The sequence below is a fragment of the Phyllopteryx taeniolatus genome, chromosome 7, assembly GCF_024500385.1.
Source record: "Phyllopteryx taeniolatus isolate TA_2022b chromosome 7, UOR_Ptae_1.2, whole genome shotgun sequence".
Taxonomy (NCBI): Eukaryota; Metazoa; Chordata; class Actinopteri; order Syngnathiformes; family Syngnathidae; genus Phyllopteryx; species Phyllopteryx taeniolatus.
In genome coordinates, this window is record NC_084508.1 from 1,644,028 (window position 1) to 1,664,146 (window position 20,119).

Here is a 20,119-nt window from a genome sequence, read left to right on the forward strand (position 1 = left end):
ACCGATCAGAAATAAATATAAGTCATGTTAAAAATGAATCCAAATGTGTGAATCTCTGCTCTGTCTGTCTGTCTGTAAATGTCCGGTGAAATCATCGTTTACACACATACCTGTAAATATGGCGGCTTCCGACCAGTGTATATTTGGCGGAGGTCTTGTTTTTAACTACTTGTAAATTGTTTTTAATCAAGCGGGTGTTTTGATGAAAGTGCAAAAACAATTCCAACTATTGTGCCAATTACACGACGGCCCTCTCGCATAATAGATATGACGTTTACGGCGATGTGCACGTGTACAGACCCTCTCCAAAAAATTTGAATATCATTGAAAAGTTTATTTATTTTCATAATTACATTCAAAAAATTCAACTTTCACAGCTTATAGATTCAGGGCTTCCAGCTCATAAAACCCACAAAATCAGGAATTCAATAAATAAGAACACTGTGAAGAAATCAATATTTACGTCTCAGTTTTTGTAAAAAAAAATAAATAAATAATAATAATAAATTAGGGTCACATTAAAATCAATCAAAATATATACTTTCAGAACAATGTTAATCAATGTTTGGTTTGGAATCCGTTTGCTTTAATCACTGCCTCGATGCGCCGTGGCATTGAGGCAATCACCCTATAGCATTGCCTGGGAGTTATGGAAACCCAGATTTCCTTCATGCTTGCTGTCACTTCTCCGTTGTTTTTGGGTCTGGTGCCCCTCGTTTTCCTCTTGATAATACCCCATAGATTCTCAATGGGGTTTAGATCCGGCAAGTTGGCTGGCCAGTCAAGCACGGTGATGGCATGGGCATCAAACCAGGTTTTGGTGCTTCTGGTGGTATGGGCAGGGGCCAGGTCCTGCTGGAAGACGAAATCTGCATCTCCGTACAGATCCTCCGCAGAAAGAATCAAGAAGCCCTCTAAAACATTCTGGTAGACTGTTGCGGTGACCTTGGATTTAAAAAAGCAGAGTGTACCAACACTTGCACTGGGCATTGCACCCCAAATCATGACTGACTGTGGATATTTCACACTGGACCTCAAGCAGCTGAGGTTCTGTTCTTCACCAGTCTTCCTCCAAACCCTTGGACTTTGATTCCTGAATGAAAGGCACACTTTACTTTCATCGGAAGAGAGGTGGCCAACAGTCCAGTCCTCCTTCTCCATGGCCCAGTTGAGACGCTTCCTACATTGGCCCAGGCTCAGAAATGGCTTGACCAGAGGAACCTGACAGTTGTTGCCCATCTCCCGGATGAGTCTGCATGTGGTGGTTTTTAAAGCTGTGACTCCCGCCTCATTCCACTCTTTCTGGATCGCTCCTAGATTCTTGAATCTTCTCTGTTTGATAATCCGCTGAAGCCCACGGTCATCTCTTTTGCTAGTGCATCTTCTCCTGCCACATTTTGTCCTTCCATTGATATCCTTGGCCACAGCATGGTGAACAGCCAGCCTGCTTAGCTATAAACCTTTGTGGCTTACCAATCCTATGGGGGGTATCAATGTCAGTCTTCTGTACAGTTGTCAAGTCTGCAGTCTACTCCATACAGGTGGGGCCGAGATTTGAACCCCTGTCCTCAGAACTGGGAGGCAGATGTGCTAACCAGTCGGCCACCGTGCCGGCCCACGTTCACCACATCCACCTGAAATTTTGTCGGTAAAGCCTCAAGACATCAATCATGCTTTGTAAAAAATAAAAATTTAATGAAAATAAAAACGAAAATTGTGACGTTTCAGCAGGTGTGGCCAGTGAATTTTGATGCTTCGCCATGACCTGAAAAGCTGTTGGAACTTGACTCCAGATTGCTATATCCATCCATCCATTTTCTGAACCGCTTCTTCTCACTAAGATCTCGGGCGTGCCGGAGCCTATCCCAGCTATCATCGGGCAAGAGGTGGGGTACACCCTGAACTGGTTGCCAGCCAATCGCATGGCACACATAAACAAACAACCATTTGCACTAACATTCACACTTACAGGCAATTTAGAGTCTTCGATCAAGCTACCACGCATGTTTTTGGGATGTGGGAGGAAACCGGAGTGCCCGGAGAAAACCCACGCAGGCACGGGGAGAACATGCAAAATCCACACAGGCAGGGCCGGGGATTGAACCCTGGTCCTCAGAACTGCGAGGCAGACGCTCTAACCAGTCTTCCACCGTCCCTCCATATTGCAATATCTTTTCAAAATTTCACACACTTGACAGTTCACACATAGGGGCATCTATGTACCAACAAAATAATAAGACAAAAAAAATACTGGCACAAGAAAATGACATGTTTCATACTTTGTTGTTCTCCCGCTAGCAAGTTAATGCCTAGATCAGACTACAGGACTTTAGCCCCGATATTGGCCTGATTAGCTATCGCCGGAGATTTCCCAGATCGGGCCCGACCTATTTGTTCGGCAACAACGCAATTTCTTGTAATGTGACATAATCCACGCCCAGCAGTTTGACCTAACAATCCCAAAATTAAAAGTCTAGCATGTTTGATTTTTGGGATAGCTTCAACTTCATCTTCAAACAACTCTCCGAGACCTTGACGTCGACCAATTGGTTTGCGTATTGTGACCGGTGAATCGCCTTCCGTGCTTGCCGTTGTCAACATTTATTCACGTGCCCAAAGCAATGTTTACAGAGACTTTAGAGCATTATTCAACAGAACGCTAGCACTAGCTTCCTAGGCTACATAACGTTTTCTTGCCTGCTTGCAAGCCGTATCGCATTAAAAGTACATGAACGTCCCGTCCCTCAACCAATCCTTTAATGGATAGCCCAAAACGTCTTTTCCTGAGGACTGTTTTCTGGTGACGCCTACCTGACTGTGTTTGCTTTGACAAGAAGCCCAGTGACCATAAAAGACAGGTTACGGTTTTCTCTGAATACATGTGTAGTGTTGCCACTGTCTTTTTTTTTTTTTTTTTTTTTTAAATAGTTCAATCGTGAAAGACCAAATTTATCTTGTAGTCTGATCCAGGCATTACCTGCTCTAACTAATATTTGCTCAGACTGTTAAGGCCTTCATGATGTTACAACGTTTATGACTTTTTGACTGTTACCGTGGCAATGCGCTGTTCGCCATGCTGTTCTCAAAGAAAATAATGCTTTTTTGAGAGTCTAAACATGCATGCATTTGCTAAAATCATTGAAGTTCATGTTCATTTTTTGGTCCTCATTAATGTACATACAGCACCCCATATTGACAAAAAAAAAAACGGAATTGTTGACATTTTTGCAGATTTATTAAAAAGGAAAAACTGAAATATCACACAGCCACAAGTATACAGACCCTTTTGCTCAGTATTTAGTAGAAGCACCCTTATGAGCTAATACAGCCATGAGTCTTTTCAGGAACGATGCACACCTGGATTTGTGGATCCTCTGCCATTCCTCCTTGCAGATCCTCTCCACTTATGTCAGGTTGGATGGCGAACGTTGGTAGACAGCCATTTTCAGGTCTCTCCAGAGATGCTCAATTGGGTTCAAGTCAGGGGTCTGGCTGGGCCATTCAAGAACAGTTACGGAGTTGTTCTGAAGCCACTCCTCCGTTATTTTTGCTGGGTGCTTAGAGTCATTGTCTTGTTGGAGGTGAACCTTCGACCCAGTCTGAGGTCCCGAGCCCTCTGGAGAATGTTTTCGTCCAGGATAGTCGGTAGTCCTTGCGCGGATGTGAGATGGCACCTTTTCATAAAACGAAAGCACCAAGACGGACCTCCTTGAAAGTGTTCGATCTTTATGTCTTGTGCTATCGTTATTGCCTTCAGTCGAATGGTGACTGTAGAGACGCTTCTCCCGGCTGTTCTTGTGCTTGATTTTGAATTCTCTCACGGCTGCTCTATTCCCATTTACAACCGCGAAACTGGTAGCCTGTAGTGCCTAGTAAACATGTCTCTTCGCCATTTTCAGGGGTCCTTAGCCAAACAAATGTTTTGCAGCATACCGGTAGTACAGTATATCTACCGGAGGCGTGGCGGAGGTAAGCATATGTACTGTACGTATTACATCCCTATGTTGGCAGGAAATGGTCCGACAGTCAATGAAGCGGCGCGCTTACCAAAATCGCACAACAACATTTTTAAAGATTTTTGAACTCAGTGCACACATAAGGCGCGGCGGGTTAAAAGGCGCACCGTCAATTTGTGAGAAAATTAAAAAGGCTTTTAAGTGCGCCTTATAGTGCAGAAAATGCAGTAAATGGTTTTAGCAAATGGCTGCAATATAACGAGTGAAGAAATTAAGGTGCTCTGTAGACTTTACACCGATTTTAATCCGCCAATAGCATTTTATGCTGATCGGCTTTGTCATAATTCGCCGATCCGATCAATGATGTCATTGATCGCTCCGCAAAAGACATTTACTCCGCGTCGCCATCGTGCACAGTATATCTGAATACAAAAGCTAGTTTATTTTCAGCCTTGTCGCATGTCTTTTGGCATAGTCCTATAAATATCTGACTGCCAATAAAGTTATTTTAAAAAAGAAAAAGAAAAAACGTTGCCAGTGTGGAACAGACAACATGTCTGAGACAGCCAACACGTAATGCCCTGATCAGACTACAAGACAAATATGCTCTTTCAAGATTGTTTATTGTCAGAGGACTGCAATAAAATCTTGAATTCCGATACCACCGCATCCTGTTTTTTACGATCACTGGGCTTTATCTTGTCAACTCAAATGTGACCGGATACACTCGTTACCGTGGCGACAACAACAAAAGTGGATCGCGCAGACTATATTGTAAGGACAAAATGGGGAAAAACGTGTGTTGTTGGTCACCGGCGCTCAGGACAGGAGAGGACGTTCGGTAAAGGCTTTTTTGAGGTATGTTCACGTACTTGGAATACTATACGTTTCGCAAGCAGGCAACAAAAATGTTATGTAGCCTAGCAAGAGAGTGGTAGTACGAACGGTTGTACGTAATCATGCCAATGTTCTGTCAAATCCTGCTCTAAAATTTTGGTGTGGGTGAAGTCATTTAATTAAAAATAATTTAATTACAGTAACTTAGCACCCATCATTTCTGTCATGTAAAGTTGGTTGGACCTGACTTATTAGAATACACGATCTGACTAGAGCAGTGATTTTTTTTTTTCCTTTATGGAAAAAATAAATTAAATATGTTGATTACTGCTGATATCGGATCGGACAGATCTTAGTATCAGACAAAATTCAAGGCTGCAATATCGGTATTGGATCGGAAGTGAAAAAGTTGGATCGGGGATCCATTGTTATTTCTGTGACCACTGTGGGTTTTTCTTCCATTAACAGAGAGGTACCAACAAGTTTATCCACGTGTCTAAATACATATACCTGAAAAATCTACTCGTACATTTGTACTGATATTTGTACTACATCCCTTCCCACCAATGCACACCAGTGTTTGCACTCAAACTGTGCCAATATTGTAATCAACATTCCTCGTTATTTATTACCTCGACAGCTGCATAAGGTGCAAAATCTCGAGGTGAGGTACGTTTTTTTTCTTGGTCATCTGTGAACAGCAAGGTACAAAAAAGACAATGCAAATCATCAAGGAATTTAGAATCCTTGTCATAGAAATTTCAACTGTATATTTGGTAAACTCTTCATTACCATTTGGCTGTCTGCGGTTTTGAAGGTAGAACAGCAGTTGTTCAACCTCATTAAGTTTTGAGGGATGAATCAAATGACATTCTTCCATCACTTTCTGAGCCAACGATGATGTGTCTGTGTTGGAATTCAAGCTTTTCAGACGAATGCTGTGGGGTAGAGAAACATATTCCACGGCCTATAGTTCAGTAGAATAAAAACCTGTCATGAAGATAATCATTGCATATTCTTCTTAGCCTTGAGACATTGTATATATTTAAAAGACTTGTGCACAGTCAAAGTAAAACAACATTTCTTACATTTTCTGACACTCTTTGCGACCTCCAACCATGGCATCCCCCTGCTCTCCAAGTATCATTGCCTCGACCTCATACTGGACCACAATGGCTTTCTCTGTTGGGTGGACATCGAGAGTACATCCCTTCACTTTCCTGTGATGGAGAAATGCAAATAGACCACAGTTTATTGTGGGGCTTTCATTCCAGACAGAGACAACAAATAAAAAAACCTTCACATAGTTTTACCCTCCCACATACTTTGAATACATTTTAAACTTATTAAAACACCTTTTTTTAAAACACACTGTAAATGTATTTTAACACACACACACACACAAAGAAATCAACTGCAGGAATAAAATATATAAATATGATAAAATATTTTATATAGCCCCTCCCTGAGCCGTCACCTTATGGTGGAGGGGTTGTGTGTCCCGATGATCCTAGGGGCTACTGTAAGTTGTCTGGGGCTTCATGCCTCTGATAGAGTCACCCATGGCAAACCAGTCCTAGGTGAGGGACCAGACAAAGCAGGGCTCAAATGATCCCCTATTATGAATAACAAATGGACCGCAGTTTCCCTTGCCCGGACACGGGTCACCGGAGCACACCTCTGGAGCCAGGCCTGGAGGTTGGGCTCGAAGGCGAGCGCCTGGTGTGGCCGGGCCTGCATCTATGGAGCCCAGCTGGGCACAGCCCAAAGAGGCAATTGGTCTCCCCCTTCTCATGAGTTCACCACGTGTGGGAGGGGCCAAGGGGGTCAGGTGCATAGTGAGCTGTCTGGCGGTCGAAGGTGGGGACCCTGGCGGTCCGATCCTCAGCTATAGAAGCTGGCTCTAGGGCCTGAGCTGGTGTGAGAGGTTGAGAAGTTCTGACTAGATACAGTATAGTCGGGCTCACCTCCACACACAGCTTGAGCTCCAGTACCAGTCCTCTTGAGACGGGTTGGACTCTTTTTTCAGGATAAGCGGTACAGAAAATGGATAGAGTTGCCCACGGTGAGAGGTGCAGAGAAGGTGTGGGCATACTTACTGCTCCCCCTACTCGGTGCCTGTACGTTGGGGATTACCCCAGTGGACGAGAGAGTAGCCTCCCCCCGCTTTCGGCTGACTGTTCTTTGTGCATCTGCAACAAACAGCACTTCAGAGTAATCCCACCCTTTTTAGAGTCCTTGGAGGAGGTGCTGGAGAGCACTCCTGCTGGGGATTCCCTCATTCTGCTGGGGGACTTCAATGCTCACGTGGGCAATGACAGTGAGACCTGGAGGGGCGTGGTTGGAAGGAACCAGAACCAGAGTGGTGTTCTGCTATTTTACTTCTGTGCTCATTGTGGATTGTCCATAAACACCATGTTCAGAAATAAGGGTTCCCACATCTCCAATTGGCACCAAGACACCCTAGCCCGCAGTGCAATGATCAACTTTATGGTCGTGTCATCGGACTTGCGGCCTTATGTCTTGGACACTCGGATGAAGAGAGGGAAGGAGCTGTCAACCGATCACCACCTGTTGGTGAATTGGCTCCAATAGTAGGGGAAGATGCTGGTCGACCTGGCAGACTCAAATGTATTTGAAGGTATGTTGGGAATGTCTGGCAGACTCCCCTGTCAGAAGGAGCTTCAACTCCCACCTCTGACAGAACTTCACCCACATTCCGGGGTAGACGGGGGACCTTGAGTCTGAGTGGACCATGTTCTGTGCCTCCATTGTTGAGCCGGACGACCGGAGCGGTGGCTGTAAGGTACTCTGTGCCTGTCATGGGGGCAATGCCCAAACCCGTTGGTGGACTCCAGCGGTAAGGGATGCTGTCAAGGTAAAGGAGGAGTCCTATCATGCCTTTTTTGCCTGTGGGACTCGGGAGGCAGCTGATGGGTACCGGACGACCAAGCGGGACGCAGCTTTGTTGGTCGCGGATGCAAAAACTCGGGTGTGGGAGTTCAGCGAGGCCATGGAGAACGACTTCTCGATGGCTTCGAGGAAAATCTGGTCCACCATCCGGCATCACAGGAGGGGGAAGCAGTGCACACCATCAACTCTGTTTATAATGGGGTCGATGCGCTGGTGACCGCAACTCAGGAGTCCGCTGTGAGTCTGTGGGCCGAAATATTTGAAGACCTCCTCAATTCCAGCGACACGCCTTCCCGTGAGGAAGCAGAGTATCGGACTCCCTGATACGGTGTGTTCGGTCTCTGTACGAGCAAGTCAGATTCATTTACAGTGAGAGTTGCACTCCGCCAAGGCTGCCATTTGTCACCAAATCTGTTCATTAGCTTTATGGAGAGAATTTCTAGGCACAGCCAGGGTTTGAGGGTGTCAGGGTTGATGCCATCAGTATCACGTCGCTGCTTTTTGCAGATGATGTGCTTCTGATGGCTTCATCAAGCCATGATCTCCAACTCTCGCTGGAATGGTTCGCGATAGTGTGTGAAGTGACTGGGATGAAAATCAGCACCTCCAAATTTGAGCCCATGGTCCTCAGTCAGAAAATAGTTGAGTGCCCTCTCCGGGTTAGGAACGAGATCCTGCCCCAAGTGGAGGAGCTCAAGTATCTCAGGGTCTTGTTCACAAGTGAGGGAAGAATGGAGCGGGAGATCGACAGGCAGAGCTCTGCAGCGTCTACAGTGATGCGGACTCTGTATCGGTCTGTCGTGGTGAAGATTTACCGGGTGATCTATAGTACTACACTCACCTATGGTCACGAGCTGTGGGTCATGACCGTAAGAAAAAGAGCGCGGATACAAGCAGCCGAAAAGAGTTTCCTCCACAGGGTGTCTGGGCTCTCCCTTAGAGATAGGGTGAGAAGCTCGGTCATCTGGGAGGGGCTCAGAGTAGCGCTACTGCTCCTCTGCATTGAGAGGAGCCAGATGAGGTGGCTCGGCCATCTGATTAGGATGACTTCAAGACGCCTCCCTGGTGAGGTGTTCCAGGCACTTCCCACCGGGAGGAGGCCCCGGGGACGAATCAGGACACGCTGGAGAGACTACGTCCTTCGGCTGGCCTAGGAACACCTTGGGACCCCCCCTGAGAAGCTGGATGAAGGGGCTGGGGAGAGGGAAGTCTGGGCTTCCCTGCTTAAGCTGCTGTCCCCGTGACCTGACCTTAGATATGAAGAAGAAAATGGATGGGTGGGTGGGTGGATACTTTATATATTGTCACGTCTGTGTAAATCCATGCATCTTTAAAAGGCGGGGCCGGGCACAGTAGCGTGTGCAATTCAACGAAAATAAACGGAGAGAGGAACATCATACAAATTTTGAAATCTCAAGTATTTTCATGAGTGACCTATAAAGGTTTAATCTATTAAATTTGGGTACCTTAAGCACTTTTTAATTTCGTCTTCATTTGCGTATTATTGTTATTCAAGCGGTCCGGTTCACGTGATTTGTGTAGAGGCGTTAACATCACAGTGGCTGGAGAAGCAAAGCTTGCAATGCATGACGTTATGTAGTGAAAGATGCCATGTTAGCAGTATAATACATTGGGTACGGAAAGTATTCAGACCCCCTTAAATTTGTCAGTCTTTGTTATATTGCAGGCATTTGCTAAAATCATTGTTCTTTTTTTTCCTCAATGAAGACACAGCACCCCAGAATTGACAGGAAAAAAAAAAACCAGAATTGTTGAATTTCTTGCAGATTTATTAAAAAAGAAAAACTGAAATATCACACAGCCTTAAGTATTCAGACCCTTTGCTGTGACACTCATATTTAACTCGGGTGCTTGGGCTTCCAGTTCATAAAACCCACCCATTTATTCTGATCATCCTTGAGATGGTTCTACACCTTCATTGGAGTCCAGGTGTGTTTGATTAGACTGATTGGACTTGATTCGGAAAACCACACCCCTGTCTATATAAGACCTTACAGCTCACAGTGCATTTAGGAGCAAATGAGAATCATGAAGTCAAAGGAACCGCCTGAAGAGCTCAGAGACAGAATTGTGGCAAGGCACAGATCTGGCCAAGGTTACAAAAAATTAAATAAACTTAAGGTTAAACTTAAAATAAACTTAAGGTTCCTACGACCACAGTGGCCTCCATAATCCTTAAATGGAAGACGTTTGGGGCGACCAGAACCCTTCCTAGAGCTGGCCATCTGGCCAAACTGAGCCATCGGGGGAGAAGAGCCTTGGTGAGAGAGGGAAAGAACAACCCAAAAATCACTGTGGCTGAGCTCCAGAGATGCAGTCGGGAGATGGGAGAAGGTTCTAGAAAGTCAGCCATCACTGCAGCCCTCCACCAGTCAAGGCTTTATGGCAGAGTGGCCCGACGGAAGCTTCTCCTCAGTGCAAGACACATGAGAGAAAAAAAAAAAAAAAAAAAAAAAAAAAAAAACACCTGAAGGACTCCAAGATGGTGAGAAATAAGATTATCTGGTCTGATGAGACCAAGATAGAACCTTTTGGCCTTAATTCTCACCCTACTCATCACCTGTCCAATACAGTCCCAACAGTGAAGCATGGTGGTGACTGCATCATGCTGCGGGGGTGTTTTTCTGGAGGGACAGGACGACTGGTTGCAATCGAAGGAAAGATTAATGCGGCCAAATATAGGGATATCCTGGACGAAAATCTTCTCCAGAGTGCTCAGGATCTCAGACTGGGCCGAAGGTTCACCTTCCAACAAGACAATGACCCTAAGCATACAGCTAAAACAACGAAGGAGTGGCTTCAGAACAACTCCGTGACTTGAATGGCCCAGCCTGAGCCCTGACTTAAACCCAATTGAGCATCTCTGGAGAGACCTGAAAATGGATGTTTACCAACATTCTCCATCCAACCTGACAGAACTGGAGAGGATCTGCAAGGAGGAATGGCAGAGGATTCCCAAATCCAGGTGTGAAAAACTTCATGGCTGTATTAGCTCAAAAGGGTGCTTCTACTAAATACTTTTGGCTGTGTGATATTTCAGTTTTTCTTTTTTTAATAAATCTGCCAAAATTTCAACAATTCCATTCTTTTCTATCAATATAGGGTACTGTGTGTACATTAATGAGGAAAAATATCAACTTAAATGATTTTAGCAAATGGCTGCAATATAACAAAGGGTGCACAAATTTAAGGGGGTCTGAATACTTTCCATACCCACTGTAAATAATGAAATTAAATATTCACATGAAATTAAATTATGCTGTCACATGATGCCACCTTAACACGTCAGTCTGCCGCCTCAAGTATGCATGTGTAGAACTGGCCCTGTGAGAAATAATGAAGTTACAGTGCACCTCCAATATTTACGGGGAACAGGGACAAACCGTGAATAGTGAAAATCCATGGATAATTTACAGCCATTATAATTGCATTGATTTTTTTTTTTTTTTTTTTTTTTTTTAAACCCCAAACCTTGAATAAAAGGGGATAAACCACCAATCAGCGTTTTCATGGTTGATTCATTCAAAGAGAAAAAAAGACAAAGGAACAAAAACAATTGAAAAATAAAAATCTGAGTAAAGGTGAATCTGCGGGTGCAGAACCAGGAGTATGCGGGAGTCCACTGTATACTGCTTTACTCTAAATTGAAGGTTGTAGTTTTTTTAAAACCAGATTTTCTCAAGGTGTTATCACACAAAAACATTCCCAAAAATGATTTTTTTCCCCCCCAGACAAAAAAAAAAAAAAAAAACTACATTTCTCCAGAACTGATAATGTAAATTGTTGGTGTGTTGTCGTCATTCCAAGTAGACTCAGCATTTTGACAGACTGTAGTTTTGGGAAAATCTTGCGACTTGAATGTACCGTTGTTATATCAGGTGCAGGTCATGCGCGTGGATGATTCCGTGCAAGAGTTTAAAGAACCTCAATTGTAATTGTATTACATTTCCAGAGTAATCCTGCATCTTTTTATCCAATTAAGGATTTTTGGATTTGAGCCGAATACTGAAATATGAAAAATCTAAATGTTTTGTTTTTGTGCCGGATCTAAAAACTAATAACAGTCCATTTTTCTTTTTTTGGATTGACAATTGAAAAGCGCTCAGCTAGAAACGAAGGACCGGGTTTTTTAGTGAATGAACAATTTAAACTGACTTTCAAGCAGCTGGGGATCCCAAAACAGACTGATTGTGCTTCATTTTAATTGGTTTTAAAGGATTTGTACGATGCTGAGGAAAAGTGCCGATGGTTGTACTGTGAGCTTGTCTGTCTGAATGTTTTTAGCTTGTCGTGCGAAATCAAATGTTTGCGTTTGTTGCCTGACCTGGTGGGGACACTATCGTCAAAGAGAGGTTTATTATCAATGAGGTTTTCTCGGATTTCTAAATGACACACGACGGGCGTCTCCCATTCCACCGAAAAGCAAGCAGGGTCACCACTGAGACTGCTAACGTGACCGGTGATTGCGGAGCGGGATGAGGCTGGCAGAATCAATGACATCGAGCTTTTCGGGGGGATGTTGCCCTGCAATTTCCAACGGCCAAGCCTTTCGGGTGAAGGCGAGCTCCTGCTTCGCTTGTGGTAAGGAAGGGAGATGTTAGCTCACCATGCTAACAGCTTTCAAGCTAGCACGAAAAGCCGTTACCTTTTAAGATAGCGCGGATCCCCGGTTTGCAAAGTGTCCATCTTTTGATAGGAAAGGAAGGGCCACGGGCCTTCTCGGCTGCGCAGACGTGACGACGTCGACTCGGTCGACGAACCTCCCAAGGTGCGTCTGCGGGAGCTCTGATCACGTGACCGGCACGTTCTTCCTTTGACTTGAACCGTAGATATAGGAATGGACTATATCTATAAAGTGGCAGTAATTACATATATTGTTGCGCTCTGATGGAAAATGACAAGTTTTCATGGAATTAATTTTAAAAAAAACACACAGCTTGCTTAAGTTTCCAAACACCGGCTTTGTTCAAGTTAGTGTACGTTGATGATTGCATTCAGGGGGCGGGGTCAGCGAACGCTAAGTGGGCCGCGGCCTCGAGGGGGCGCCAAACATTGGGTGGCAAAAAAAACCCATGAGAAATTCCATCCATCCATCCATTTTCTGAGCCGCTTCTCCTCACTAGGGTCGCGGGAGCGCTGGAGCATAACCCAGCTATCTTATTCAAAAGAAATTATAATCAAATTAATATAAACAAGGAAAAGAAGAGGAGCATGGTGAACAATGTACTGTACTTTTAAATCAATTCACCTCGAGGCTCTCTCTTTTTCTCTCCTCTTTCCCCCACAATGTGCAGAGCGATGCATTCACAGCCCCTCGGAAATAATAGTCCTAAACGCAACAGAACACTCCCCCCAACCCCCCTCCATCAACACACAACCATAAACACACATTCCTGTTGAAATATTTTTTTATTCATAATTAACATACTAATGAACATACTTTGAATTTATTGTAAGGTTCTTCATCCTCCTGTACATATTTCAGTGGACTCATTTAGTCTAATGTGTGTGTCAAACCTATGTTTAGCTATCGCATTTGGCTGCAGAAATGATTTTGCAGCATCCTGGATGAGGGTCTTCAGAGTACGTAGCCTGCTGTACTCACCTTTTCCCTGTCACAACTTATCCTGTAAAAGAAATAATGACAAATGACGATATGACGTGTGGTCTACTGTATATGACTAGGGACAACACCAGACATCATTACTGCTATACAGACCCTTTCCAAAAAAAATTTAATATCATGGAAATGTTTATTTATTTCCATAATTCCATTCAAAATGTTAAACTTTCATAGGTTATACATCCAGGGCCCACAATCTAAACAATTTCAAGAACTGTATTTATTTGTTTATTTTTACATAATTTGGGCTTCTAGCTCATCAAACCCACGAAACCAGGAAGTCAAAACATTAGAATGCTGTGAAGAAATCACCATTTACTTCTCAGTTTTTGTAGAAAAAAAGAAATAAATTAGGTTGACATTAAATCAATCAAAATATGGTACTTTCATAACAATATGTCAATCTTCAATACTTGGTTGGGAATCCCTTTGCTTTAATCACTGCCTCGATGCGCCGTGGCATTGAGGCAATCAGCCTGTGGCATTGCCTAAGAGTTATGGAAACCCAGATTTCCTTCATGCTTGCTGTCAGTTCACCGTTGTTTTTGGGTCTGGTGCCCCAGGTTTTCCTCTTGATAATACCCCATAGATTCTCAATGGGGTTTAGATCCGGCAAGTTGGCTGGCCAGTCAAGCACGGTGATGGCATGGGCATCAAACCAGGTTTTGGTGCTTCTGGTGGTATGGGCAGGGGCCAGGTCCTGCTGGAAGACGAAATCTGCATCTCCATACAGATCCTCCGCAGAAGGAATCACGAAGCCCTCTAAAACATTCTGGTCGACTGTTGGGGTGACCTTGGATTTAAGAACTGCACTGGACATTGCACCCCAAATCATGACTGACTGTGAATATTTCACACTGGACCTCAAGAAGCTTGGGTTCTGTTCTTTAACCGTCTTCCTCCAAACCCTTGGACTTTGATTCCCGAATGAAAGGCACACTTTCATCAGAAAAAGAAGACCTTGGACCACTGGCCAGTCCAATCCTTCTTCTCCTTGGCCCAGTTGAGACGCTTCCTACGATGGCTCAGGCTCAGAAGTGGCTTGACCTGAAGAACCCGACAGTTGTAGCCCATCTCCCGGATGCGTCTGAATGTGCTCTTTTTTGAAGCTGTGCCTCCCGCCTAATTCCACACTGTCTGGATCTCTGCTAGATTCTTGAATCTTCTCTGTTTGATAATCCGATGAAGCCCACGGTCATCTCTTTTGCTGGTGCATCTGCCCTTGCTACATTTTGTCCTTCCACTAGACTTTCCATTGATATGCTTGGACACAGCACTATGTGAACAGCCTGCCTGCTTAGCTATGAACTTTTGTGGCTTACCCATCCTATGGAGGGTATCAATGACAGTCTTCTGTCCAGTTGTCAAGTCTGCAGTCTTCCCCATATTAAACCCAACTGAGACAATTGAACCAAACTGAAGCAATTTAATGACACCTGGGGAAACCTGTGCTGGTGCTTTGAGTTTAGTAGATCATGAGTGTGTGACCCTCAGTTTAAAACATTTATGGCATGCAAAATTTGAGTTCTAGGACTGGCCTGCCAGCAGTCCAGACCTGTCTCCCATTGAAAATTAGTGGTGCCAAAATACACAAGTGCAGCTATTGCCCTCAAAATAATGGCATTTCGTTTCCCCATTCTTGCCACCCATTCAGTCCACACTAGTAGCCAGCTGCAGCTTTCACCCTACAAACTCAAAAACATGAGAAAAACCTTTTTTGCTTAAATGGTCTTTTTAAAAATTAGGAATTAAAACAAAAACAGAACTTTTATCCTTAACGTGCAAACCAAAACACGCAACACAGTATGACAGCAACATTGGTTACAGGACATTGATAACTTTGTAGCCTAGCAAAGCTGCTATCAGCTCTGACTGACTATATTTATCTTATCTAGTTTTATATTACAAAAGAAAATAAATTCCATATTTTGACAGTGCAATCGTACAGTGTTTTAACTAAAGCATTCTGATACAAATAAAAATTTTCCGAACAAAGAACCTTTCCTAACCTTTGCTCCCATTTACGGAGTGACGATGAATGCACCTCGCGCGTGGAAACATGAATGCCAGCCTCACTAAATCAGTTGCCAAATATGACGTTTATCCCCCGACAAAGGAAGGTTTATTTATAGTTTGTTCAGCTGGGTTTTGTCCTGGAAATCCCTAACAAAACCTGGCACTCTTGAATGAAAATGCAATTTAATTCGAAAACCGCTCACAGATGCCAGAATGAGTGCATTCTCAATAACGTTTATCAGGCAGAACTGAACTATGTTCAGTTCACGTTCGCCCAAAATATGAACTAGTTCATGAACCGTCACAGCTTTTTTGAAACGTGTTGAAGGCATCAAATTCAAAATAATTGAAAATTTGCGCACACAAAAAACAACAACAACAAAACAACTATGAGGTCTATCAGTTTGAACATTAAATATCTTGTCTTTGTGTGAATTCAATTGAATATATAATAGGTTAAAATGGATTTGCAAAAAATTGGATTCTGTTTTTATTTACATTTTACACATCCCAACTTCATTGGAATTGGGGTTTATAGTTTAATATAAAAGTCTCATATAGCTTAATAATGCTATTGTCATGACAAAGTCAGCTATGTAGCTTTTTTAAACTGGTAATAATACATTTCTTACCGTTGATTTGTTAATAGATTGATATGTTAGATGATTGTGTGCATACTTTCTCAGAAATATAACATTAGCAAGGCGAGATATTCAAAAACATGGGGTCGGGGGCCCCCTCCTTGAGCCGTTACCTTATCGTGGTGGAGGGGTTTGTGTGTCCCAATGATCCTAGGAGCTAAGTTGTCTGGGGCTTTATGCAAACAGGTCCTAGGTGACAAACAGACAAACCACGGCTCCAAAAACCCCTATGACGAGTACAATTAATGGATTCAGGTTTCCCTTGCCCGGACCCCCCCTCTGGAGCCAGGCCTGGAGGTGGGGCTTGAAGGCGAGCGCCTGGTGGCCGGGCCTGCGCCCATGGGGCCCGGCCGGGTACAGCCTGAAAGGGTAACGTGGGTCCCCCTTCCCATTGGCTCACCACCTGTGAGAGGGGCCATAGGGGTCGGGTGCAGTGCGAGCTGGGCGGTGGCCGAAGGCGGGGACCTTGGCGATCCGATCCCCGGCTTCAGAAGCTGGCTCTAGGGACGTGGAATGTCACCTCTCTGGCAGGGAAGGAGCCCGATCTGGTGTGTGAGGTCGAGAAGTTCCGAAGAGATATAGTCGGACTCGCCTCCACGCACAGCTTGGGCTCTGGTACCAGTCCTCTCGAGAGGGGTTGGACTCTCTTCAACTCTGGAGTTGCCCACGGTGAGAGGCGCCGAGCAGGTGTGGGTATACTTATTGCTCCCCGGCTCGGCGCCTGTACGTTGGGGTTCACCCCGGTGGACGAGAGGGTAGCCTCCCTCCGCCTTTGGGTGGGGGGACGGGTCCTGACTGTTGTTTGTGCCTATGCACCAAAGAGCAGTTCAGAATACCCACCCTTTTTGGAGTCCTTGGAGGGGGTGCTGGAGAGCACTCCCGCTGGGGACTCCATCGTTCTGCTGGGGGACTTCAATGCCCACGTGGGCAATGACAGTGAGACCTGGAAGGGCGTGATTGGGAGGAACGCCCCCCCCCGATCAGAACCCGAGCGCTGTTCTGTTATTGGACTTCTGTGCTCATCACGGATTGTCCATAACGAACAGCATGTTCAAGCATAAGGGTGTCCACACGTACACTTGGCACCAGGACACCCTAGGTTGCAGTTCGATGATCGACTTTCTGGTCGTGTCATCGGACTTGCGGCAGCATGTCTTGGACACTCGGGTAAAGAGAGGGGCGGAGCTGTCAACTGATCACCACCTGGTGGTGAGTTGGCTCCGATGGTAGGGGAAGATGCCGGTCCGACGTGGCAGGCCCAAACGTATTGTGAGGGTCTGCTCGAAATGTCTGGCGGAATCCCCTGTCAGAATGAGTTTTAACTCCTACCTCCGACAGAACTTTGCTCATGTTCCGAGGGAAGCGGGGTACATCCAGTCCGAGTGGAGCATTTTCCGCGCCTCCATTGCTGAGGCGGCCAACCGGAGATGTGGCCGTAAGGTGGTTGGTGCCTGTCGTGGCAGCAATCTGCGAACCCGTTGGTGGACACCAACAGTGAGGGATTCCGTCAAGCTGAAGAAGGAGTCCTATCGGGCCTTTTTGGCCTGTGGGACTCCTGAGGCAGCTGAAGGGTACCTGCTGGCCAAGCGGAATGTAGCTTTGGTGGTCACTGAAGCAAAAACTCGGGCATGGGAGGAGTTCGGTGAGGCCATGGAGAAAGACTTCCGGACGGCTTCGAGGAAATTCTGGTCCACCATCCGGCGTCTCAGGAGGGGGAAGCAGTGCACCACCAACACTGTGTATAGTGGGGAAGGGGCTCTGCTGACCTCGACACGGGACGTTGTGAGCCAGTGGGGAGAATACTTCGAAGACCTCCTCAATTCCACAGACACGCCTTCTCATGAGGGAGCAGAGTCTGGGTTTTCCGAGGCGGGCTCTCCTATCTCTGGGGTTGAGGTCACCAAGGTGGTTAAAAAGCTCCTCGGTGGCAAGGCCCCGGGGGTGGATGAGATTCACCCGGAGTTCCTCAAGGCTCTGGATGTTGTAGGACTGTCCTGGTTGACACGCCTCTGCAACATCGCGTGGACATCGGGGACAGTGCCTCTGGATTGGCAGACTGGGGTGGTGGTCCCCCTTTTTAAGAAAGGGGACATGAGGGTGTGTTCCAACTACAGGGGGATCACACTCCTCAGCCTCCCTGGTAAGGTCTATTCAGGGGTAATGGAGAGGAGGGTCCGTCGGGAAGTCGAATCTCAGATTCAGGAGGAGCAGTGTGGTTTTCGTCCTGGCCGTGGAACAGTGGACCCGCTCTACACCCTTGGGAGGGTCCTCGAGGGTGCATGGGAGTTCGCCCAACCAGTCTACATGTGTTTTGTGGACTTGGAGAAGGCGTTCGACCGTGTCCCTCGGGGTGTCTTGTGGGGGGTGCTTCGGGAGTATGGAGTACCGAACCCCCTGATACGGGCTGTACGGTCCCTGTACGACCGGAGTCAGAGTTTGGTCCGCATATCCGGCAGTAAGTCGGACTCGTTTCCGGTGAGGGTTGGACTCCGCCAAGGCTGCCCTTTGTCACCGATTCTGTTCATAACTTTTATGGACAGAATTTCTAGGCGCAGCCGAGGGGTAGAGGGGGTCCGGTTTGGTAGCCTCAGTATTGCATCTCTGCTTTTTGCAGATGATGTGGTTCTGTTGGCTTCTTCAAGCCGTGACCTCCAACTCTCACTGGAGCAGTTCGGAGCTGAGTGTGAAGCGGCTGGGATGAGAATCAGCACCTCCAAATCTGAGACCATGGTCCTCAGTCGGAAAAGGGTGGCGTGCCCTCTTCAGGTCGGGGATGAGATCCTGCCCCAAGTGGAGGAGTTCAAGTATCTTGGGGTCTTGTTCACGAGTGAGGGAAGAATGGAACGGGAGATCGACAGGCGGATCGGTGCAGCATCTGCAGTGATGCGGACTTTGTATCGATCCGTTGTGGTGAAGAAGGAGCTAAGCCGAAAGGCGAAGCTCTCGATTTACCGGTTGATCTACGTTCCTACCCTCACCTATGGTCACGAGCTGTGGGTCGTGACCGAAAGTACAAGATCCAGGATACAAGCGGCCGAAATGAGTTTCCTCCACAGGGTGTCCGGGCTCTCCCTTAGAGAACGGGGGAGAAGCTCGGTCATCCGAGAGGATCTCAGAGTAGATCCGCTGCTCCTTCACATCGAGACGAGCCAGATGAGGTGGCTGGGGCATCTAATTCGGATGCCTCCCGGACACCTCCCTGGTGAAGTGTTCCGGGCACGTCCCACCGGGAGGAGACCACGGGGACGACACAGCACACGCCGGAGAGACTACATCCTTCGGCTGGCCTGGGAACGCCTTGGGATCCCCCTGGAAGAGCTGGATTAAGTGGCTGGAGAGAGGGAAGTCTGGGCGTCCCTGCTAAAGCTGCTGCCCCCGCGACCCGACCTCGGATAAGTGGTAGAAAATGGATGGTTGGATGGATGGATGGGGTCGGCTTACGCATATGGGTGTGGGGGGGTCTTCCCCACAAAGTCATACTTTTACAGTTTTACATATCACAAAAAAAGTATTTGGTATTTTCTATTCAAACTAATTGATCACCCTCCCCAAGACTCTCATGTTAGTATTTAAAAGTTTGGGTATGCATATAGCCTTTAAACAAAAACAAAAAAATCACAGAGGCTTATTTTGTAGGGTCAAAATATTAAATAAACCTCAAAATCCGATTTTCGCTGACCAGTAAAATGATTTCATTTCTAAACAAGGTTTAATGAGGTTGCAAGGACATAAGGAAAGAGCCGATATTAAAATTGGCTCTTTCTCGTGGTCAGGAAGGGAATTATGGACAGCGGGCGTCTTACCCCACTTACCAAATATGAGCGTTCATCCAAAGAATTCCATACCAGATTGGTCATGGCCCGGGTAAACAACGTCCGCCACCAGCGCCGTCAAACTGCAGGGCGCTGCTGGAAATTCAGCTACTGTGGGTCAAAGAAGAAGAGGTGGAAAGCGGGTTCTTCAGCAGAAAGAGAAGAGGAAAGCACAGAGCCGAGAACTGAATGTGGGCACTTTGAATGTTGGGACTATGACAGGAAAGTCTCGGGAGTTGGTTGACATGATGATTAGGAGAAAGGTTGATATATTGTGTGTCCAGGAGACAAGGTGGAAAG

The 20,119-nt window shown here is 46.0% G+C and overlaps 2 protein-coding genes across 3 annotated transcripts in view; one reads left to right on the plus strand and one right to left on the minus strand.

Moving 5' to 3' along the window:
• The window catches only part of kifap3a (kinesin-associated protein 3a), a 98,638-nt gene extending 85,954 nt beyond the window's left edge, over positions 1-12,684 (minus strand). Inside the window, exons 1-4 of one of the 2 annotated variants that reach the window (XM_061779134.1) lie at positions 12,373-12,684; positions 5,882-6,013; positions 5,586-5,731; positions 5,426-5,484 (exon numbers count right to left, since the gene is read on the minus strand). In XM_061779134.1, the coding sequence (XP_061635118.1) occupies positions 5,426-5,484; positions 5,586-5,731; positions 5,882-6,013; positions 12,373-12,413 (378 nt within the window). In that variant the 5' untranslated portion in view covers positions 12,414-12,684. Of the gene's footprint in view, positions 1-5,425; positions 5,485-5,585; positions 5,761-5,881; positions 6,016-12,372 lie in introns of those variants that run through there. The other variant, XM_061779135.1, reaches the window with a different exon arrangement.
• The window catches only part of ntmt2 (N-terminal Xaa-Pro-Lys N-methyltransferase), a 101,189-nt gene continuing 93,156 nt past the window's right edge, over positions 12,087-20,119 (plus strand). The window contains exon 1 of the mRNA XM_061779137.1: positions 12,087-12,308. Within this exon, the coding sequence (XP_061635121.1) occupies positions 12,203-12,308 (106 nt within the window). The 5' untranslated portion in view covers positions 12,087-12,202. The remainder of the gene's footprint in view (positions 12,309-20,119) is intronic.